Source organism: Salmo trutta, chromosome 39, assembly GCF_901001165.1.
Source record: "Salmo trutta chromosome 39, fSalTru1.1, whole genome shotgun sequence".
In the NCBI taxonomy this organism is placed as follows: Eukaryota; Metazoa; Chordata; class Actinopteri; order Salmoniformes; family Salmonidae; genus Salmo; species Salmo trutta.
This window is the reverse complement of record NC_042995.1, coordinates 22,666,602-22,682,967: the sequence shown is the minus strand read 5'-3', so window position 1 is coordinate 22,682,967 and position 16,366 is coordinate 22,666,602. Positions and strand designations below refer to the sequence as shown.

General features: G+C 40.9%; 1 protein-coding gene across 7 annotated transcripts in view; it reads left to right on the top strand.

The window, feature by feature from the left end:
- The window catches only part of LOC115179188 (sodium- and chloride-dependent GABA transporter 2), a 49,721-nt gene that overhangs the window by 19,048 nt on the left and 14,307 nt on the right, over nucleotides 1-16,366 (top strand). For all 7 annotated transcript variants that reach the window (XR_003872876.1, XM_029740552.1, XM_029740551.1 and 4 more), the window contains 2 exons: nucleotides 7,397-7,531; nucleotides 15,526-15,629. Coding sequence is in view for 6 of the 7 variants with exons in the window: in XM_029740552.1 (XP_029596412.1) it covers nucleotides 7,397-7,531; nucleotides 15,526-15,629 (239 nt within the window). In the remaining variant the exon portion in view is untranslated. The remainder of the gene's footprint in view (nucleotides 1-7,396; nucleotides 7,532-15,525; nucleotides 15,630-16,366) is intronic.

Genomic DNA, 16,366 nt, shown 5'->3' with positions numbered 1-16,366 from the left:
TTTTTGGTTACTACATGATTCTATGTGTGTTATTTCATAGTTTTGACGTCTTAACTATTATTCTACAGTGTAGAAAATGGTACAAATAAAGAAAAACCCTTGCTTGAGTAGGTGTGTCCAAACTTGACTGGTACTGTAATATATGTATGTATGTATGTATGTATGTATGTGTATGTATGTATGTGTATATGTGTATATGTATATATATATATACATACATACATACATACATACATACATACATACATACATACATACATACATACATACATACATACATACGCCCCTGAGCAATTCCAGACTCAGATACCACACATAGAAAGGCTTGACCAATCTGATTTTCAGCAACCACCTCAAGGAAACACTCACCAATGAGCTTGACCTAAAGCCATCACACACCTCACCCATTCTGGCTAAATCGTATGGTTTTCATCCACTCCTTCTAATCAGGGACTGATTCAGACCTGGAACACCTGGTGAGTGCAATTAACTACCAGGTAGAAACCAAAATTAGAAGTGTTTCAGCCCTCCAGGACCGAAATTGAACAACCCTGCTATCAACCAACAGCAATCATACCTCCTTTGCTGTGGGAGTACTGTACATGAAGGATTCCACTTAAACCTTCATGGCCAATGGATCGGAGATGGACAGCATAGATATGGTTGATATAGAAGGTATCATAGATATACAGTTGAACAGATGTGATTGATATAGAACAGTGGTTCCCAAACTTTTTATAGTCCCGTACCCCTTCAAACATTCAACTTCCAGTTGCATACCCCCTCTAGCACCAGGGTCAGCGCACTCTCAAATGTTGTTTTTTGCCATCATTTGAAGTCTGCCACACACACACTATACAATACATTCATTAAACATAAGAATGAGTGTGAGTTTGTCACAACCCGGCTCGTGGGAAGTGACAGAGCTCTTAAAGGACCAGAGCACAAATAATAATAATAATAATCAATAATTTTGGTCTTTTATTTAGCCATTTTACATATAAAACCTTATTTGTTCATAAAAAAAATGGTGAATAACTCACCACAGGTTAACCTCTATGGGACCGGCGGGACGAATTCGTCCCACCTACGTAACAGCCAGTGTAATCCTGTGGCGCGATTTTTAAAACGTTTGAAATGCTGTTACTTCAATTTCTCAAAAATATGACTATTTTACAGCTATTTAAAGACAAGACTCTCGTTAATCTAACCACACTGTCCGATTTCAAAAAGGCTTTACAACGAAAGCAAAACATTAGATTATGTCAGCAGAGTACCCAGCCAGAAATAATCAGACACCCATTTTTCAAGCTAGCATATAATGTCACAAAAACCCAAACCACAGCTAAATGCAGCACTAACCTTTTATGATCTTCATCAGATGACAACCCTAGGACATTATGTTATACAATACATGCATGTCTGTTCAATCAAGTTCATATTTATATCAAAAACCAGCTTTTTACATTAGCATGTGACGTTCAGAAAAAGCATACCCCCCGCAAACTTCCGGGGAATTTACTAACAATTTGCTAAATTACTCACGATAAACGTTCACAAAAAGCATAACAATTATTTTAAGAATTATAGATACATTACTCCTCTATGCACTCGATATGTCCGATTTTAAAATAGCTTTTCGGATGAAGCACATTTTGCAATATTCTAAGTACATAGCCCAGCCATCACGGGCTAGCTATTTAGACACCCGGCAAGTTTAGCCTTCACCAAAATCACATTTCCTATAAGAAAAATGGTCTTACCTTTCCTGTTCTTCGTCAGAATGCACTCCCAGGACTTCTACTTCAATAACAAATGTAGGTTTGGTCCCAAATAATCCATCGTTATATCCAAACAGCGGCGTTTTGTTCGTGCGTTCTAGACACTATCAGAATGCTAAATCACGGTCGCGCTTTGCGCAGAACGTGACAAAAAATGTCTAAATATTCCATTACCGTACTTCGAAGCATGTCAACCGCTGTTTAAAATCAATTTTTATGCAATTTATCTCGTAGAAAAGCGATAATATTCCGACCGGGAATCTGCAATTAGCTAAACAGCCGAAGGAAAAAACTCCACGGGGGCGAATCGCGCACGCGCCTAATTCTATTGTCCACTGATGGGACACTTGGAAAAGGGGATAATGTGTTTCAGCCTGAGGCTGCCTCGTCATCGTTCAGGTTTTTCCCGGGTTCTGAGAGCCTATTGGAGCCCTAGGAATTGTCACGTTACAGCTAAGATCCTGACTCTTCAATAAACAGAAGCAAGAACAACAACACCTTGTCAGACAGGGTACTTCCTGCATGAAACCTTCTCAGGTTTTTGCCTGCCATAGGAGTTCTGTTATACTCACAGACACCATTCAAACAGTTTTAGAAACTTTAGGGTGTTTTCTATCCAAACCTGAACAATAATATGCATATTCTAGCTTCTGAGTTGGTGTAGGAGGCAGTTAAAAATGGGCACATATTTTTTCCAAAATTCTCAATGCTGCCCCCTAGCCCATAGAGGTTAATGAGAAGGGTGTGTTTGAAAGGATGCACATAACTCTACAATGTTGTATTGGAGAGAGTCTGTCTTAAATAATTTTCCACACACAGTCTCTGACTGTATTTAGTTTTCATGCTAGTGAGGGCCGAGAATCCACTCTCACATAGAGCATCAGTGTCTTAACAGCGTGATTTACCAAGGCAAGAAACTCTGAGCGCAGCCCTATCCAGAAATCTGTCAGTGGCTTTTGATTAAATTACATTTTCACAGAACTGCTTGTTGCAATTTGTATGAGTCTCTCATGTTCAGATATCGGTAAGTGTACTGGAGGCAGGGCATGAAAAGGATAAGGAATCCAGTTGTTTGTGTCGTCCGTTTCGGGAAAGTACCTGCGTAATTGCACACCCAACTCACTCAGGTGCTTCGCTACATCACATTTGACATTGTCCGTAAGCTTGAGTTCATTTGCATGCAAAAAATCATACAATGATGGAAAGACCTGTGTATTGTCCTTGTTAATGCAGACAGAAAAGAGCTCCAACTTCTTAATCATAGCCTCAATTTTGAATATAATTGCGGAGAGACCCTGTGATCCTAGATTCAGATCCTTCAGGCGAGAAAAAACATCATGCAGATAGGCCAGTCGTGTGAGAAACTCGTCATCATGCAAGAGGTCAGACAAGTGAAAATTATGGTCAGTAAAGAGAACTTTAAGCTTGTCTCTCAATTCAAAAAAACGTGTCAATACTTTGCCCCTTGATAACCAGCACACTTCTGTATGTTGTAAAAGCATTACATGGTCGCTGCCCATATCATTGCATAATGCAGAAAATACAAGAGAGTTCAGGGGCCTTGCTTTAACAAAGTTAACAATTTTTACAGTAGTGTCCAAAACATTTTCAAGCTGTCAGGCATTCCCTTGGCAGCAAGAGCCTCTTGTGGATGCTGCAGTGTACCCAAGTGGCGTCGGGAGCAACTGCTTGCACGCACGTTTCCACTCCTCTATGTCTCCCTGTCATGGCTTTTGCGCCATGAGTACAGATACCAACATATCTTGACCACTGAAGTCCATTTGATGTCACAAAGCTGTCCAGTACTTAAAAATATCCTCTGTTGTCCTGGTTTCCAGTGGTTTGCAGAAGAGGATGTCTTCCTTAATTGACCCCCCATAAACGTAACGGACATATACCAGGATCTGTGCCAGGCCCGCCACGTCTGTTGACTCATCCAGCTGTAACGCATATAATTCACTGGCTTGTATGCGAAGCAATAATTCTTTCAAAACATCTCCTGCCATGTTACTGATGCGTTGTGAAAAAGTGTTTGATGAAGTCATTGTCTGTATAATTTTTTTGCCCTTTTCCTAGTAGCATTGTCCCAGCCATATCCGCAGCGGCAGGAAGAGAATTAAGTCCTCCACAAAAGGGCTTGCCTGTCCTAGCCACTCGTTAGCTCAACATTATAAGACTCTTCTAGCCCCTTCTTATTAATGGTATCTATTGCTTTTATACATGTATTACTACTCGAAAGTCGTCTTTATTCTCGCTCAAAAAACTCCCGTGGCTTATTTTTAAAATTGTCATGTTTCATTTCTAAATGTCTTCGCAAGAGTGAAGGTTTCCCTTGAGAGAGTAACGGTTAATGTGATTGGATGTTAATTATTTGACTAGGCTACCTGTATTTGACATTGTGTTGGTATTTCGCTGAACACTAGATGGTTTAATTTTATATTTGGCAGTGCAAAGAGGCTACTCAGGCGAGAAAAAAATCCTCTCCCAAATGTATAGCCCCGTTGGAAAAAATTGACTGTTTGAAAGTGTGAAGAAGAAAAAATCTCTATAAAAATGTGATTCACATTTTATATTTGGCGTACCCCCGACGGCATTGTGCATACCCCTGGGGGTACCCCAGTTTGGGAATACCTGATATAGAATATGAACTCAGCAAAAAAAGAAATGTCCTCTCACTGTCAACTGCATTTATTTTCAGCAAACTTAACATGTGTAAATATTTGTATGAACATAACAAGATTCAACACCTGAGACATAAACTGAACAAGTTCCACAGACATGTGACTAACAGAAATGGAATAATGTGTCCCTGAACAAAGGGGGGGTCAAAATTAAAAATAACAGTCAGTATCTGGTGTGGCCACCAACTGCAGTGCATCTCCTCATGGACTGCACCAGATTTGTCAGTTCTTGCTGTGAGATGTTACCCCACTATTCCACCAAGGCACCTACCTGCAAGTTCCCGGATATTTCTGGGGGGAATGGCCCTAGCCCTCACCCTCCGATCCAACAGGTCCCAGATGTGCTCAATGGGGTTGAGTTCTGGGCTCTTCGCTGGCCATGGCAGAACACTGACATTCCTGTCTTGCAGGAAATCACGCACAGAACGAGCAGTATGGCTGGTGGCATTGTCATGCTGGAGGGTCATGTCAGGATGAGCCTGCAGGAAGGGTACCACAAGAGGGAGGAGCATGTCTTCCCTGTAACGCACAGCATTGAGATTGCCTGCAATGACAACAAGCTCAGTCCGATGATGCTGTGACACACCGCCCCAGATCATGACAGACCCTCCACCTCCAAATCGATCCCGCTCCACAGTACAGGCCTCGGTGTAACGCTCATTCCTTCAACGATAAACACTAATCTGGCCATCACCCCGGTGAGACAAATCCACGACTCGTCAGTGAAGAGCATTTTTTGCCAGTCCTGTCTGGTCCAGCGACGGTGGGTTTGTGCCCATAGGCGACATTGTTGCCAGTGATGTCTGGTGAGGACCTGCCTTACAACAGGCCTACAAGCCCTTAGTCCAGCCTCTCTCAGCCTATTGCAAACAGTCTGAGCACTGATGGAGGGATTGTGCGTTCCTGGTGTAACTCAAGCAGTTGTTGCCATCCTGTACCTGTCCCGCTGGTGTGATGTTCGGATGTACCGATCCTGTGCAGGTGTTGTTACACGTGGTCTGCCACTGCAAGGATGATCAGCTGTCCGTCCTATCTTAGGCGTCTCACAGTACAGACAATGCAATTTATTGCCCTGGCCACGTCTGCAGTCCTCATGCCTCCTTGCAGCATGCCTAAGGCACGTTCACGCAGATGAGCAGGGACCCTGGGCGTCTTTCTTTTGGTGTTTTTCAGAGTCAGTAGAAAGGCCTCTTTTAGTGTCCTAAGTTTTCATAAGTGTTACCTTAATTGCCTACCGTCTGTAAGTTGTTAGTGTCTTAATGACCATTCCACAGGTGCATGTTCATTAAAACCTCTTGGCGTTCCCCTAGGATAGGGGGCGCTACAGCGATTTTTGCAAAAAAATTGTGCCCATTTTAAACGGCCTACTACTCAAACTCAGAAGCTAGGATATGCATATAATTAATACTTGTGGATAGAAAACACCCTAAAGTTTCTAAAACTGTTTGAATGGTGTCTGTGAGTATAACAGAACTCATATGGCAGTCAAAACCCCGAGACCGATTGAAACAGGAAGTGGAATTCTGAATTGCGAACTCAACTTCATCACGTTGCCTATTAATCACACCGTGAGCTATGCTTCATTGAGCACTTCCTATTGCTTCCACTAGATGTCCCCAGTCTTTACAAAGTGGTTTGAGACTCCTACTGTGAAAACTGAATGAATGAGACGCAGTGGAACGTGGTCACACGGAGAGGGCCATCACCATTATGACGCCGGCGCCCCTGGTTACCCTCCCCTTTCGAAACGTTTTGAAACACAATGCAATCATCCTCCTTGAATCTTATTGGCTCTCTTGTATAACATAAATCCTCAGGGCGTTTTTCAACAACGTTTGACATGTTTGAACGAACCTAAATGGGGAAAAAAATGCACTTTCTCGAAATGGCTGTCTTGTGGCCGACGGAGCATTTGGATTAGCTTTCAGACGCGCTAACAACAACAAGCTAATGGAACATAAAGGATTAACTTTTTCGAACGAAAATACATTTGTTGTGGACCTGGGATTTCTGGAAGTGCTTTCTGATGAAGACAACCAAAGGTAAGGGATTATTGACAATAGTATACAAGACTAGATGTGATATGCGTTTGTTCCAAGATGGCGCAGACCTGTATTTACTAGGTAATTTTCTGAGTATCGCATCCCCTTTTATCGCAAAATGTGATTACCCAGTAAAGTTATTTTTAAATCTGGTATTACAGGTGCTTTCAAGAGATATTCATCTATAAATCTTAGAATGACAATATTACATTTTAAAAATGTTTTCGAATAGTAATTTAGTAAATTGTAGCACTGTTTCACTGGATGCATTTGAGGGAAAATAGTTAGTCAACGTCACGCGCCGATGTAAAATGCTGTTTTATATATAAATATGAACTTTATCGATCAAAAGAATGCATGTATTGTGTAACATGATGTCCTAGGTGTGTCATCTGATGAAGATTGTCAAAGGTTAGTGCTGCATTTAGCTGTTTTTTGGTTATTTGTGATGCATGTGGTTGGTCGGAAAATGGCTATGTGCCTACTTTTACGATATACTCCTAACATAATCTAATGTTTTGCTTTTACTGTAAAGCCTTTTTGAAATCGGACAACGTGGTTCGATTCAGGAGAGGTGTATCTATAAAACGATATAATTTGAAAAAAAAATTGAAAAAAAAAAATTATTACATTTTGTTATGCTAATGGCAATAGGATTTTTCGCTGGATGTCCGAGGCCGCACAGGGGTTAATTGTTTATGGTTCATTGGGAAACAAGCATGGGAAACAGTGTTTAAACCCTTTACAATGAAAATCTGTGAAGTTATTTAGATTTTTACGAATTATCTTTGAAAGACATATGATATAGAATCTAGATTCTAGAAGTTATCATGCCATTCTCAGTTGGATTTGAGATATTATTGATCTAGAAGCTATCCTACTGTTGTTCCAGGTGGTCTACCTTACCACCACGTTCCCCTATGTGATGCTGGCCATCCTGCTGGTACGTGGCATCACCCTGCCTGGAGCTGCCCAGGGCATCGTCTACTACCTCAATCCCAACATCACCCGCTTGGCAGACCCACAGGTACCTGTGACCCACCCTCATACCCGCCCACTACCCACGACCATACCCGCGAACATGCTGGGTCTTTTTTCATTAGGCACAAAACTGAAGAAAACTGACTGAAACAGGGAGAGACTACCAGAACTTGTCCAATAAGAAACGCTGACATTGTGAAACCTTTTAGAACGTTTTTCAATGTGTGCCCTAATAAACACGACCCTGGTAAACATGCCTAATTTCTGAGAGGATACTGATTGGACTGGCTGCTTTTTAGCCAGTCCCAACCACCCCTCTATTGGAGTTGGTCTAGTCTGAATCAGTCTATTATTGTGTCCACCCACTCTGCCCAGAGTGGTTGAAAACCACTTTGGTGTTGACATTTCTCTTCCTTATGTTATAAACACATTTTATGAAGACAAATATGATTATTTGGCTTGGGCGACATACCATATAATACCAGTGGCGGTCGGTGCCGTTTAAGATTAGGGAGGACGATTTTGTTTTCTTTGAGCATGGCCTTATTTCTATTACAGTATATTGGATGACTGATATTCCTTTTACCCAGCTCAATGTTACATAGGTTTAGGCTACTACATGATACTTAAATTTGCGCTATACCCATCATAAGGTTGCTACAACCTAGCCTACAAGGGAAAGTTTATAACGTAGGTGCACAGGTCGAGAGTAATTGGAGTAATCAAGGTGACAGACAGTGACACATTCAATACCATCTTGCACCCTCTTGCCTGCATCTAGCTGATCTGGTGTGTAATCATTTGTCCAAACAGTTGCAAAACCTTCCGTTTTGCAACTAAAACAAATTCAGCTCGGTTCATCCCTGTTTCATTGCGTTTGCTTCCATTTAGGAAACATTTTGCAACAGAATCTGCAGAATAAGTATACCCATGATCACCCGCGCAAACAGTTCACTTTCTTAGCAGCCACATACAGCATCATCACTTTCCTCATTGTATAAATCCTTCTCTGACATCTATGCGCTCTCCTCCTCTCACTTTTTCCCTTTGCTTGTAGACTTCAGTGCACAACACAACAGCTATCTGTGACCAATTGAAAAAAAACTCTCCAAGCCAAACCTTCATACCATAACCATTAACCACTACACTGCCGACATCGTTGTCACCATATTATCTAACGTCATAGTCAACATAGCTACTAGAACTGACTCATTAGTAAACCCACAATCCAATCCATATGTACAATCACGCAGTACAGTGTACAGCAAGCTGTTTAGCAGTTACACCGGCCAGCCCCGTTGGCAATAAATTAATATGACTAAAAGCTTACTTTCACTTGGAAGAGTTGCAGTGTTAGATTGCCTTAGCCAGCTAGCTAACATAAATTGCATTCGTCTCAGTGTTTGATTCAGGTTGTTGAATATGCTAAATTAGCTAGCTAAGTAAGTGAAAGGTAAACTAAACAGAAGAAAACAATACAGCAAATATAGCTAGCTCTCCTTCTGCTGCTTCTCCTTTAAATTTTGAAAAAATGTGTTTGTTCAAAACTGTAAAAATATTGTTGTTCTCTCTTTGAGTCAACTACTCACCTCACACTATGTACGGCAGTGTGAGCTAGCTATAGTTTATGCTTTCGGTACTAGATTCATTCTCTGATCCTTTAAGTGGATGGACAACATGTCAGTTTATGCTGCAAGAGCTCTGATAAGTTGAAGGACGTCCTCTGGAAGTCGTCATAATTAGGGATGTGGCGGTCACGAAATTTCGTCAGCCGGTGAATGTCAAGAAACTAATTGTCGGTCTCACGGTAATTGACTGTTAATTAACACCACTGATGCAGACATTTGGAACATCTACATTTTAATAACTCTAATGTAATATAGCCTACACCACAATAAATCCATTATTTATTTTAGACAGGTCTAAAGAAACATGATATGAAGAAAATGTTGTCTATTTCAAAAGAAAAGAATAGCACACATATGTTAGGTCCTGATTTAATTTTTTTTATTACGCAAGTCAATTAAGAACAAATTCTTATTTACAATGTTGGCCAAGGAACAGTAGGTTAACTGGCTTGTTCAGGGGCAGAACAACAGATTTTTACCTTGTCAGCGGGGATTCGATCTAGCAACCTTTCGGTTACCGGAAATAGGTACTCCTATATGCTTAATTTAGAGTTATTAATGTAACTTTAGTTGTTCTACAAACATTGGGCTCTATATTTGGATTTTTAATACATTGTAATGCTACATGACGCATCTCTAATGATGATTTGAAAAAAGTAACTTGAAGGCATAAGCTCTGCTTTGTTTTTTGTGCAGGCTGTACACACTTCATCTGTCTCTCATTTTCAATTTGACAAGCACTTGATAATGCCTCGAATTTCCCGGCGGCGTCCCCTTTGTGTGGCCGCAATGCACCCTAAACAAATAATCTATCTTACCGCTCTTGTTTTTTTTGTCCTGCGGTTTCGAGAACAAAGATGACGAGTTTAACGGTAAAGTGAGCCTGTCAGTTAATCTTCATTCTCGCACAGCATCCAAGCATCTATTTTCGAATTCAAATTTCCCATAGGGGACAATAAAGTATATATCATATATCCAGCCTACCTGATGTAATTTTCCTATGAGAATAGAAAGGTTCAGAACTTTTGAAACAGCACAGTTGAAAAATATATGGCAAGTGGAAAAAGATGGGAGGGGTTGAGGGTAGCTGAAGGATGGGATTAAACCAAATAACTATTGTAAAATACATTGTGTCCGTAAAATTCATATAGAATGTATAAGCTGGAAGTAGTGTTGTCCATTATTTTACTCCAATTAGGGGAGGGGTGTAAGGGTTAGGGGAATATAATAAAGGAAAATATATGTGTGTGTGTGTGTGTGTGTGTGTGTGTGTGTGTGTATATATACAGTACCAGTCAAAAGTTTGGACACACCTACTCATTCAAGAGTTTTCTTTATTTGTATTATTTTCTACATTTTAGAAAAGTAGTGAAGACACACTACCGTTCAAAAGTTTGGGGTCACTTAGAAATGTCCTTGTTTTCCATGAAAACATACATGAAATTAGTTGCAAAATGAATAGGAAATATAGTCAAGATGTTGACGAGGTTATAAATAATGATTTTTAATTGAAAAAATAATTGTGTCCTTCAAACTTTGCTTTCGTCAAAGAATCCTCCATTTGCAGTAATTACAGCCTTGCAGACCTTAGGCATTCTAGTTGTCAATTTGTTGAGGTAATCTGAAGAGATTTCACCCCATGCTTCCTGAAGCACCTCCCACAAGTTGGATTGGCTTGATGGGCACTTATGTACCATACAGTCAAGCTGCTCCCACAACAGCTCAGTAGGTTTGTGCTAGCCATTTCATTAAAAAAATATATTTTTTTAATTTATTTCACCTTTATTTAACCAGGTAGGCAAGTTGAGAACAAGTTGTCATTTACAATTGCGACCTGGCCAAGATAAAGCAAAGCAGTTCGACAACATACAAAAACACAGAGTTACACATGGAGTAAAACAACATACAATCAATGATGCAGTAGAAAAAAAATAAGACTATATACAATGTGAGCAAATGATGTGAGATAAGGGAGGTAAAGGCAAAAAAATGCCATGGTGGCAAAGTAAATAAAGTATGGCAAGAAAAACACTGGAATGGTAGATTTGTAGTTTGAAGAAAGTTAAAAGTTAAAATATAAATAATATGGTGCAAAGGAGCAAAATAAATAAAATAAATAAATACAGTAGGGGAAGAGGTAGTTTGGGCTAAATTAAAGATGGGCTATGTACAGGTGCAGAGATCTGTGAGCTGCTCTGACAGCTGGTGCTTAAAGCTAGTGAGGGAGATAAGTGTTTCCAGTTTTAGAGATTTTTGTAGTTCGTTCCAGTCATTGGCAGCTGAGAACTGGAAGGAGAGACGACCAAAGGAGGAGTTGGCTTTAGGGGTGACCAGAGAGATATACCTGCTGGAGCGCGTGCTACAGGTGGGTGCTGCTATGGTGACCAGTGAGCGGAGATAAGGGGGGACTTTACCTAGCAGGGTCTTGTAGATGACCTGGAGCCAATGTGTTTGGCGACGATTATGAAGTGAAGGCCAGCCAACGAGAGCATACAGGTCGCAGTGGTGGGTTGTATATGGGGCTTTGGTGACAAAACGGATGGCACTGTGATAGACTGCATCCAGCTTGTTGAGTAGGGTATTGGAGGCTATTTTGTAAATGACATCAGCGAAGTCGAGGATTGGTAGGATGGTCAGTTTTACGAGGGTATGTTTGGCAGCATGAGTGAAGGATGCTTTGTTGCGAAATAGGAAGCCAATTCTAGATTTCACTTTGGATTGGAGATGATTGATGTGAGTCTGGAAGGAGAGTTTACAGTCTAACCAGACACCTAGGTATTTGTAGTTGTCCACAAATTCTAAGTTAGAACCGTCCAGAGAAGTTATGCTGGATGGGCGGGCAGGTGCAGGCAGCGATCGGTTGAAGAGCATGCATTTAGTTTTACTTGTGTTTAGGAGCAGTTGGAGACCACGGAAGGAGAGTTGAATGGCATTGAAGCTCGTCTGGAGGGTTGTTAACACAGTGTCCAAAGAAGGGCCAGAAGTATACAGAATGGTGTCGTCTGCGTAGAGGTGGATCAGAGATTCACCAGCAGCAAGAGCGACATCATTTATGTATACAGAGAAAAAATACAGAATACCAGCTACCTGCTTCTTCCGTAAATAGTTATTGCATAGTTTGGATCTGTGCTTTTATTTTTATTAGCCAGTCTGAGATCTAGCTTTTTCTTTGCAACTCTAGAAGGCCAGCATCCCGGAGTCGCCTCTTCACTGCTGACGTTGAGACTGGTGTTTTGTGGGTACTATTTAACGAAGCTGCCAGTTGAAGACTTGTGAGGCGTCTGTTTCTCAAACTAGAAACTCTTGTACTTGTCCTCTTGCTCAGGGCCTCCCACTCCTCTTTCTATTCTGGTTAGTGCCAGTTTGCGATGTTCTGTGAAGGGAGTAGTACACAGCATTGTACGAGATCTTCAGTTTCCTGGCAATTTCTCGCATGGAATAGCCTTCATTTCTCAGAACAAGAATAGACTGACGAGTTTCACAAGAAAGGTCTTTGTTACTGGCCATTTTGAGCCTGTAATCAAACCCACAAATGCTGATGCTCCAGATACTCAACTAGTCTAAAGAAGGCCAGTTTTATTGCTTCTTTAATCAGACAACAGTTTTCAGCTGTGCTAACATTATTGCAAAAGGGTTTTCTAATGATCAATTAGCATTTTAAGATAATAAACTTCGATTAGCTAACACAACCTGCCATTGGAGCGCAGGAGTGATGGTTGATGATAATTGGCGCCAATGTAGGTATTCCATAAAAAATCTGCCGTTTCCAGCTACAATAGTCATTTACAACATTAACAATGTCTACACTGTAATTTCAAAAACAAGGACATTTCTAAGTGACCCCAAACTTTTGAACGGTAGTGTATGTTCATTAGTTTAACACTTTTTTGGTTACTACATGATTCCATATATGTTATTTCATAGTTTTGATGTCTTCCCTTTTCTACAATGTAGAACATAGTTAAAATAAAGAAAAACCCTGGAATGAGTAGGTGTGTCCAAACTTTTGACTAGTACTATACAGTTGAAGTCGGAAGTTTACATACACCTTAGCCAAATACATTTAAACTCAGTTTTTCACAATTCCTGAAATGTTTATCCCAGTAAAAATTCACTGTCTTAGGTCAGTTAGGATCACCACTTTATTTTAAGAATGTGAAATGTCAGAATAATAGCAGAGAGAATGATTGATTTATTTCATCACATTCCCAGTGGGTCAGAAGTTTACATACACTCAATTAGTATTTCGTAGCATTGCCTTTAAATTGTTTAACTTGGGTCAAATGTTTCGGGTAGCCTTCCACAAGCTCCCCACAATAGGTTGGGGGAATTTTGGCCCATTCCTCCTGACAGAGCTGGTATAACTGAGTCAGGTTTGTAGGTCTCTGTAACGCCATGGCCATAGAGAGGGTTTTTTTGTTCTTTATTTTGGTTAGGCCAGGGTGTTACATTGGGTGGGCGTTCTATGTTCCTTTTTCTATGTTTTTGTATTTCTTTGTTTTGGGCCGAGTAGGGTTCCTAATCAGAGGCAGCTGTCTATCGTTGTCTCTGATTAGGAATCATACTTAGGCAGCCTGTTTTCCTTTGGGGTTTTGTGGGTAGTTGTTTCTGTTGTGTGGTTTGCACCGACAGAACTGTTGGCGTTCGTTTGTGTCTTATGTTCAAGTGTTTTGTATTATTAAAATTCAATATGAACACTCACCACGCTGCATCTTGGTCCCCTCTTTCAGATGATCGTTACCGTCTCCTTGCTCGCACACGCTTTTTCAGTTCTGCCCACACATTTTCTATAGGGTTGAGGTCAGGGCTTTGTGATTGCCACTCCACTGGAGTAAGATGAATGCACCAATTTGTAAGTCGCTCTGGATAAGAGTGTCTGCTAAATGACTTAAATGTAAATGTAATACCTTGACTTTGTTGTCCTTAAATAAGCCCCTAAATAAGATCTGGTGCAACCAATTATCTTCAGAAGTCACATAATTAGTTAAAGTCCACCTGTGTGAACGCTGTGTCACATGATCTGTTACATGATCTCAGTGTATATATATACACCTTTTCTGAAAGGCCCCAGAGTCTGCAACACCACTAAGCAACGGGCCCCACCAAGCAAACTGCACTACGAAGACCAAGGAGCTCTCCAAACAGGTCAGGGACAAAGTTGTGGAGAAGTACAGATCAAGGTTGGGTTATAAAAAATATCTGTAACTTTGAACATCCCACAGAGCACCATTAAATCCATTCTAAAAAAATTTAAGAATATGGCACCACAACAACCCGCCCACCAAAACTCATGGACCAGGCAAAGAGGGCATTAATCAGAGAGGCAACAAAGAGACCAAAGATAACCCTGATGGAGCTGTCCATAAGACCACTTTAAGCCGTACACTCCACCGAGCTGGGCTTTACGGAAGAGTGGCCAGAATAAAATAAGCAAATGTGTTTGGTGTTCGCCAGAAGGCATGTGGGAGACTCCCCAAACATATGGAAGTAGGTACTCTGGTCAGATGAGACTAAAATTGAGCTTTTTGGCCATCAAGGAAAACGCTATGTCTGGTGCAAACCCAACACCTCTCATCACCCTGAGAACACCATCCCCACAGTAAAGCATGGTGGCAGTATCATGCTGTGGGGATGTTTTCATCGGCAGGGACTGGGAAACTGGTCAGAATTGAAGGAATGATGGATGTCACTAAATACAGGGAAATTCTTGAGGGGAAACCTGTTTCAGTCTTCCAGAAATTTGAGACTGGGACGGAGGTTCACCTTCCAGCAGGACAACGACCCTAAGCATGCTGCTAAAGCAACACTCGAGTGGTTTAAGGGGAAACATTTAAATATCTTGGAATGGCCTAGTCAAAGCCCAGACCTCAATCCAATTGAGAATCTGTGCTATGACTTAAAGATTGCTGTACACCAGCAGAACCCATCCAACTTGAAGGAGCTGAAGCAGTTTTGCCTTGAAGAAATCCCAGTGGCTAGATGTGCAAAGCTTATAGAGACATACCCGAATAGACTTACAGCTGCAAAAGGTGGCTCTACAAAGTATTGACTTTGAGGGTGGTGAATAGTTATGCACGCTCAAGTTTTTTAGTCTTATTTCTTGTTTGTTTCAGCATAAAAAATATTTTGCATCTTCAAAGTGGTAGGCATGTTGTGTAAATCAAATGATACAAAACCCCCCCAAAAAATACATTTTAATTCCAGGTTGTAAGGCAACAAAATAGGAAAAATGCCAAGGGGGGAAAAAATGCCTGTGTGTGTGTGGTTATTTCCCTCATTTTTGATTCGACACCCTAGTCTATGCATATATCTATGCAGCCATGCTCTCTCTGTCTTTTGTCTCTCTCGCTCTCTCATATATTTGTACTTTTTCTCTCTCCATCCTTCCTTCCGTCCATCTCTATTTGTTAAGGTATGGATGGATGCGGGGACTCAGATCTTCTTCTCTTATGGCATCTGTCTGGGGAGCCTTACCGCCCTGGGAAGCTACAACAAATACAACAATGACTGCAATAAGTGAGCCTCACACATGCACAGTAGATGATAGAAACCAAATACAAACAAAGTGGTACTAATTTCATCCACTTAGCTCACCAAGACAAATAAAGCAAAGGAATAATTTCACCTTTCAATTTTCAACTCATGAATTGACTCCCTGCCTTTGTTCCAAATGGCACCCAATTCCCTATGTAGTGCACTACTTTTGACCCGGGGAATAGGTAATAGGGAATGCCTGGAATGACAGGGAAAACACTGACACCATACCCCACCTAGAACAAAATCCCACACTGTCTGTTTCCCACACTGACATGCAGGTCCTGGCAATTACAAACCCAGGGCCATGTTCATTAGGGAACATAATGGAAAACGTTTTAAAGCACTTTGCAACGGAAAAACAAAAATGTGCGTTTCTTATTGGACAGGTACCTCCCTGTTTGTCTTTTTTTTGGTGGGGGGGGGGTTGTTTGGTGCACAATAAACATGACCCAGGCTTCTTTTGTAGCTGGACAGCTCTTTGAAAGATGAAGCTGACGCCGGACCATAAAGATAATTGATTACTCTTTTGAACATGATCCCTTCTTTTTATGCCACTATGGAATGATTCATGTCTTGTTTTGATTGATCTGTCTTGATTGCATTGATTGATTGGATTGATCAATTGTATGGGGCTGCGAAAGATTAAATTTATTCAGATGTATTGACTGACTGTCTTCTTGCCATTGTGTGCTTTTTAAAATTGTCTCGTTAATCAA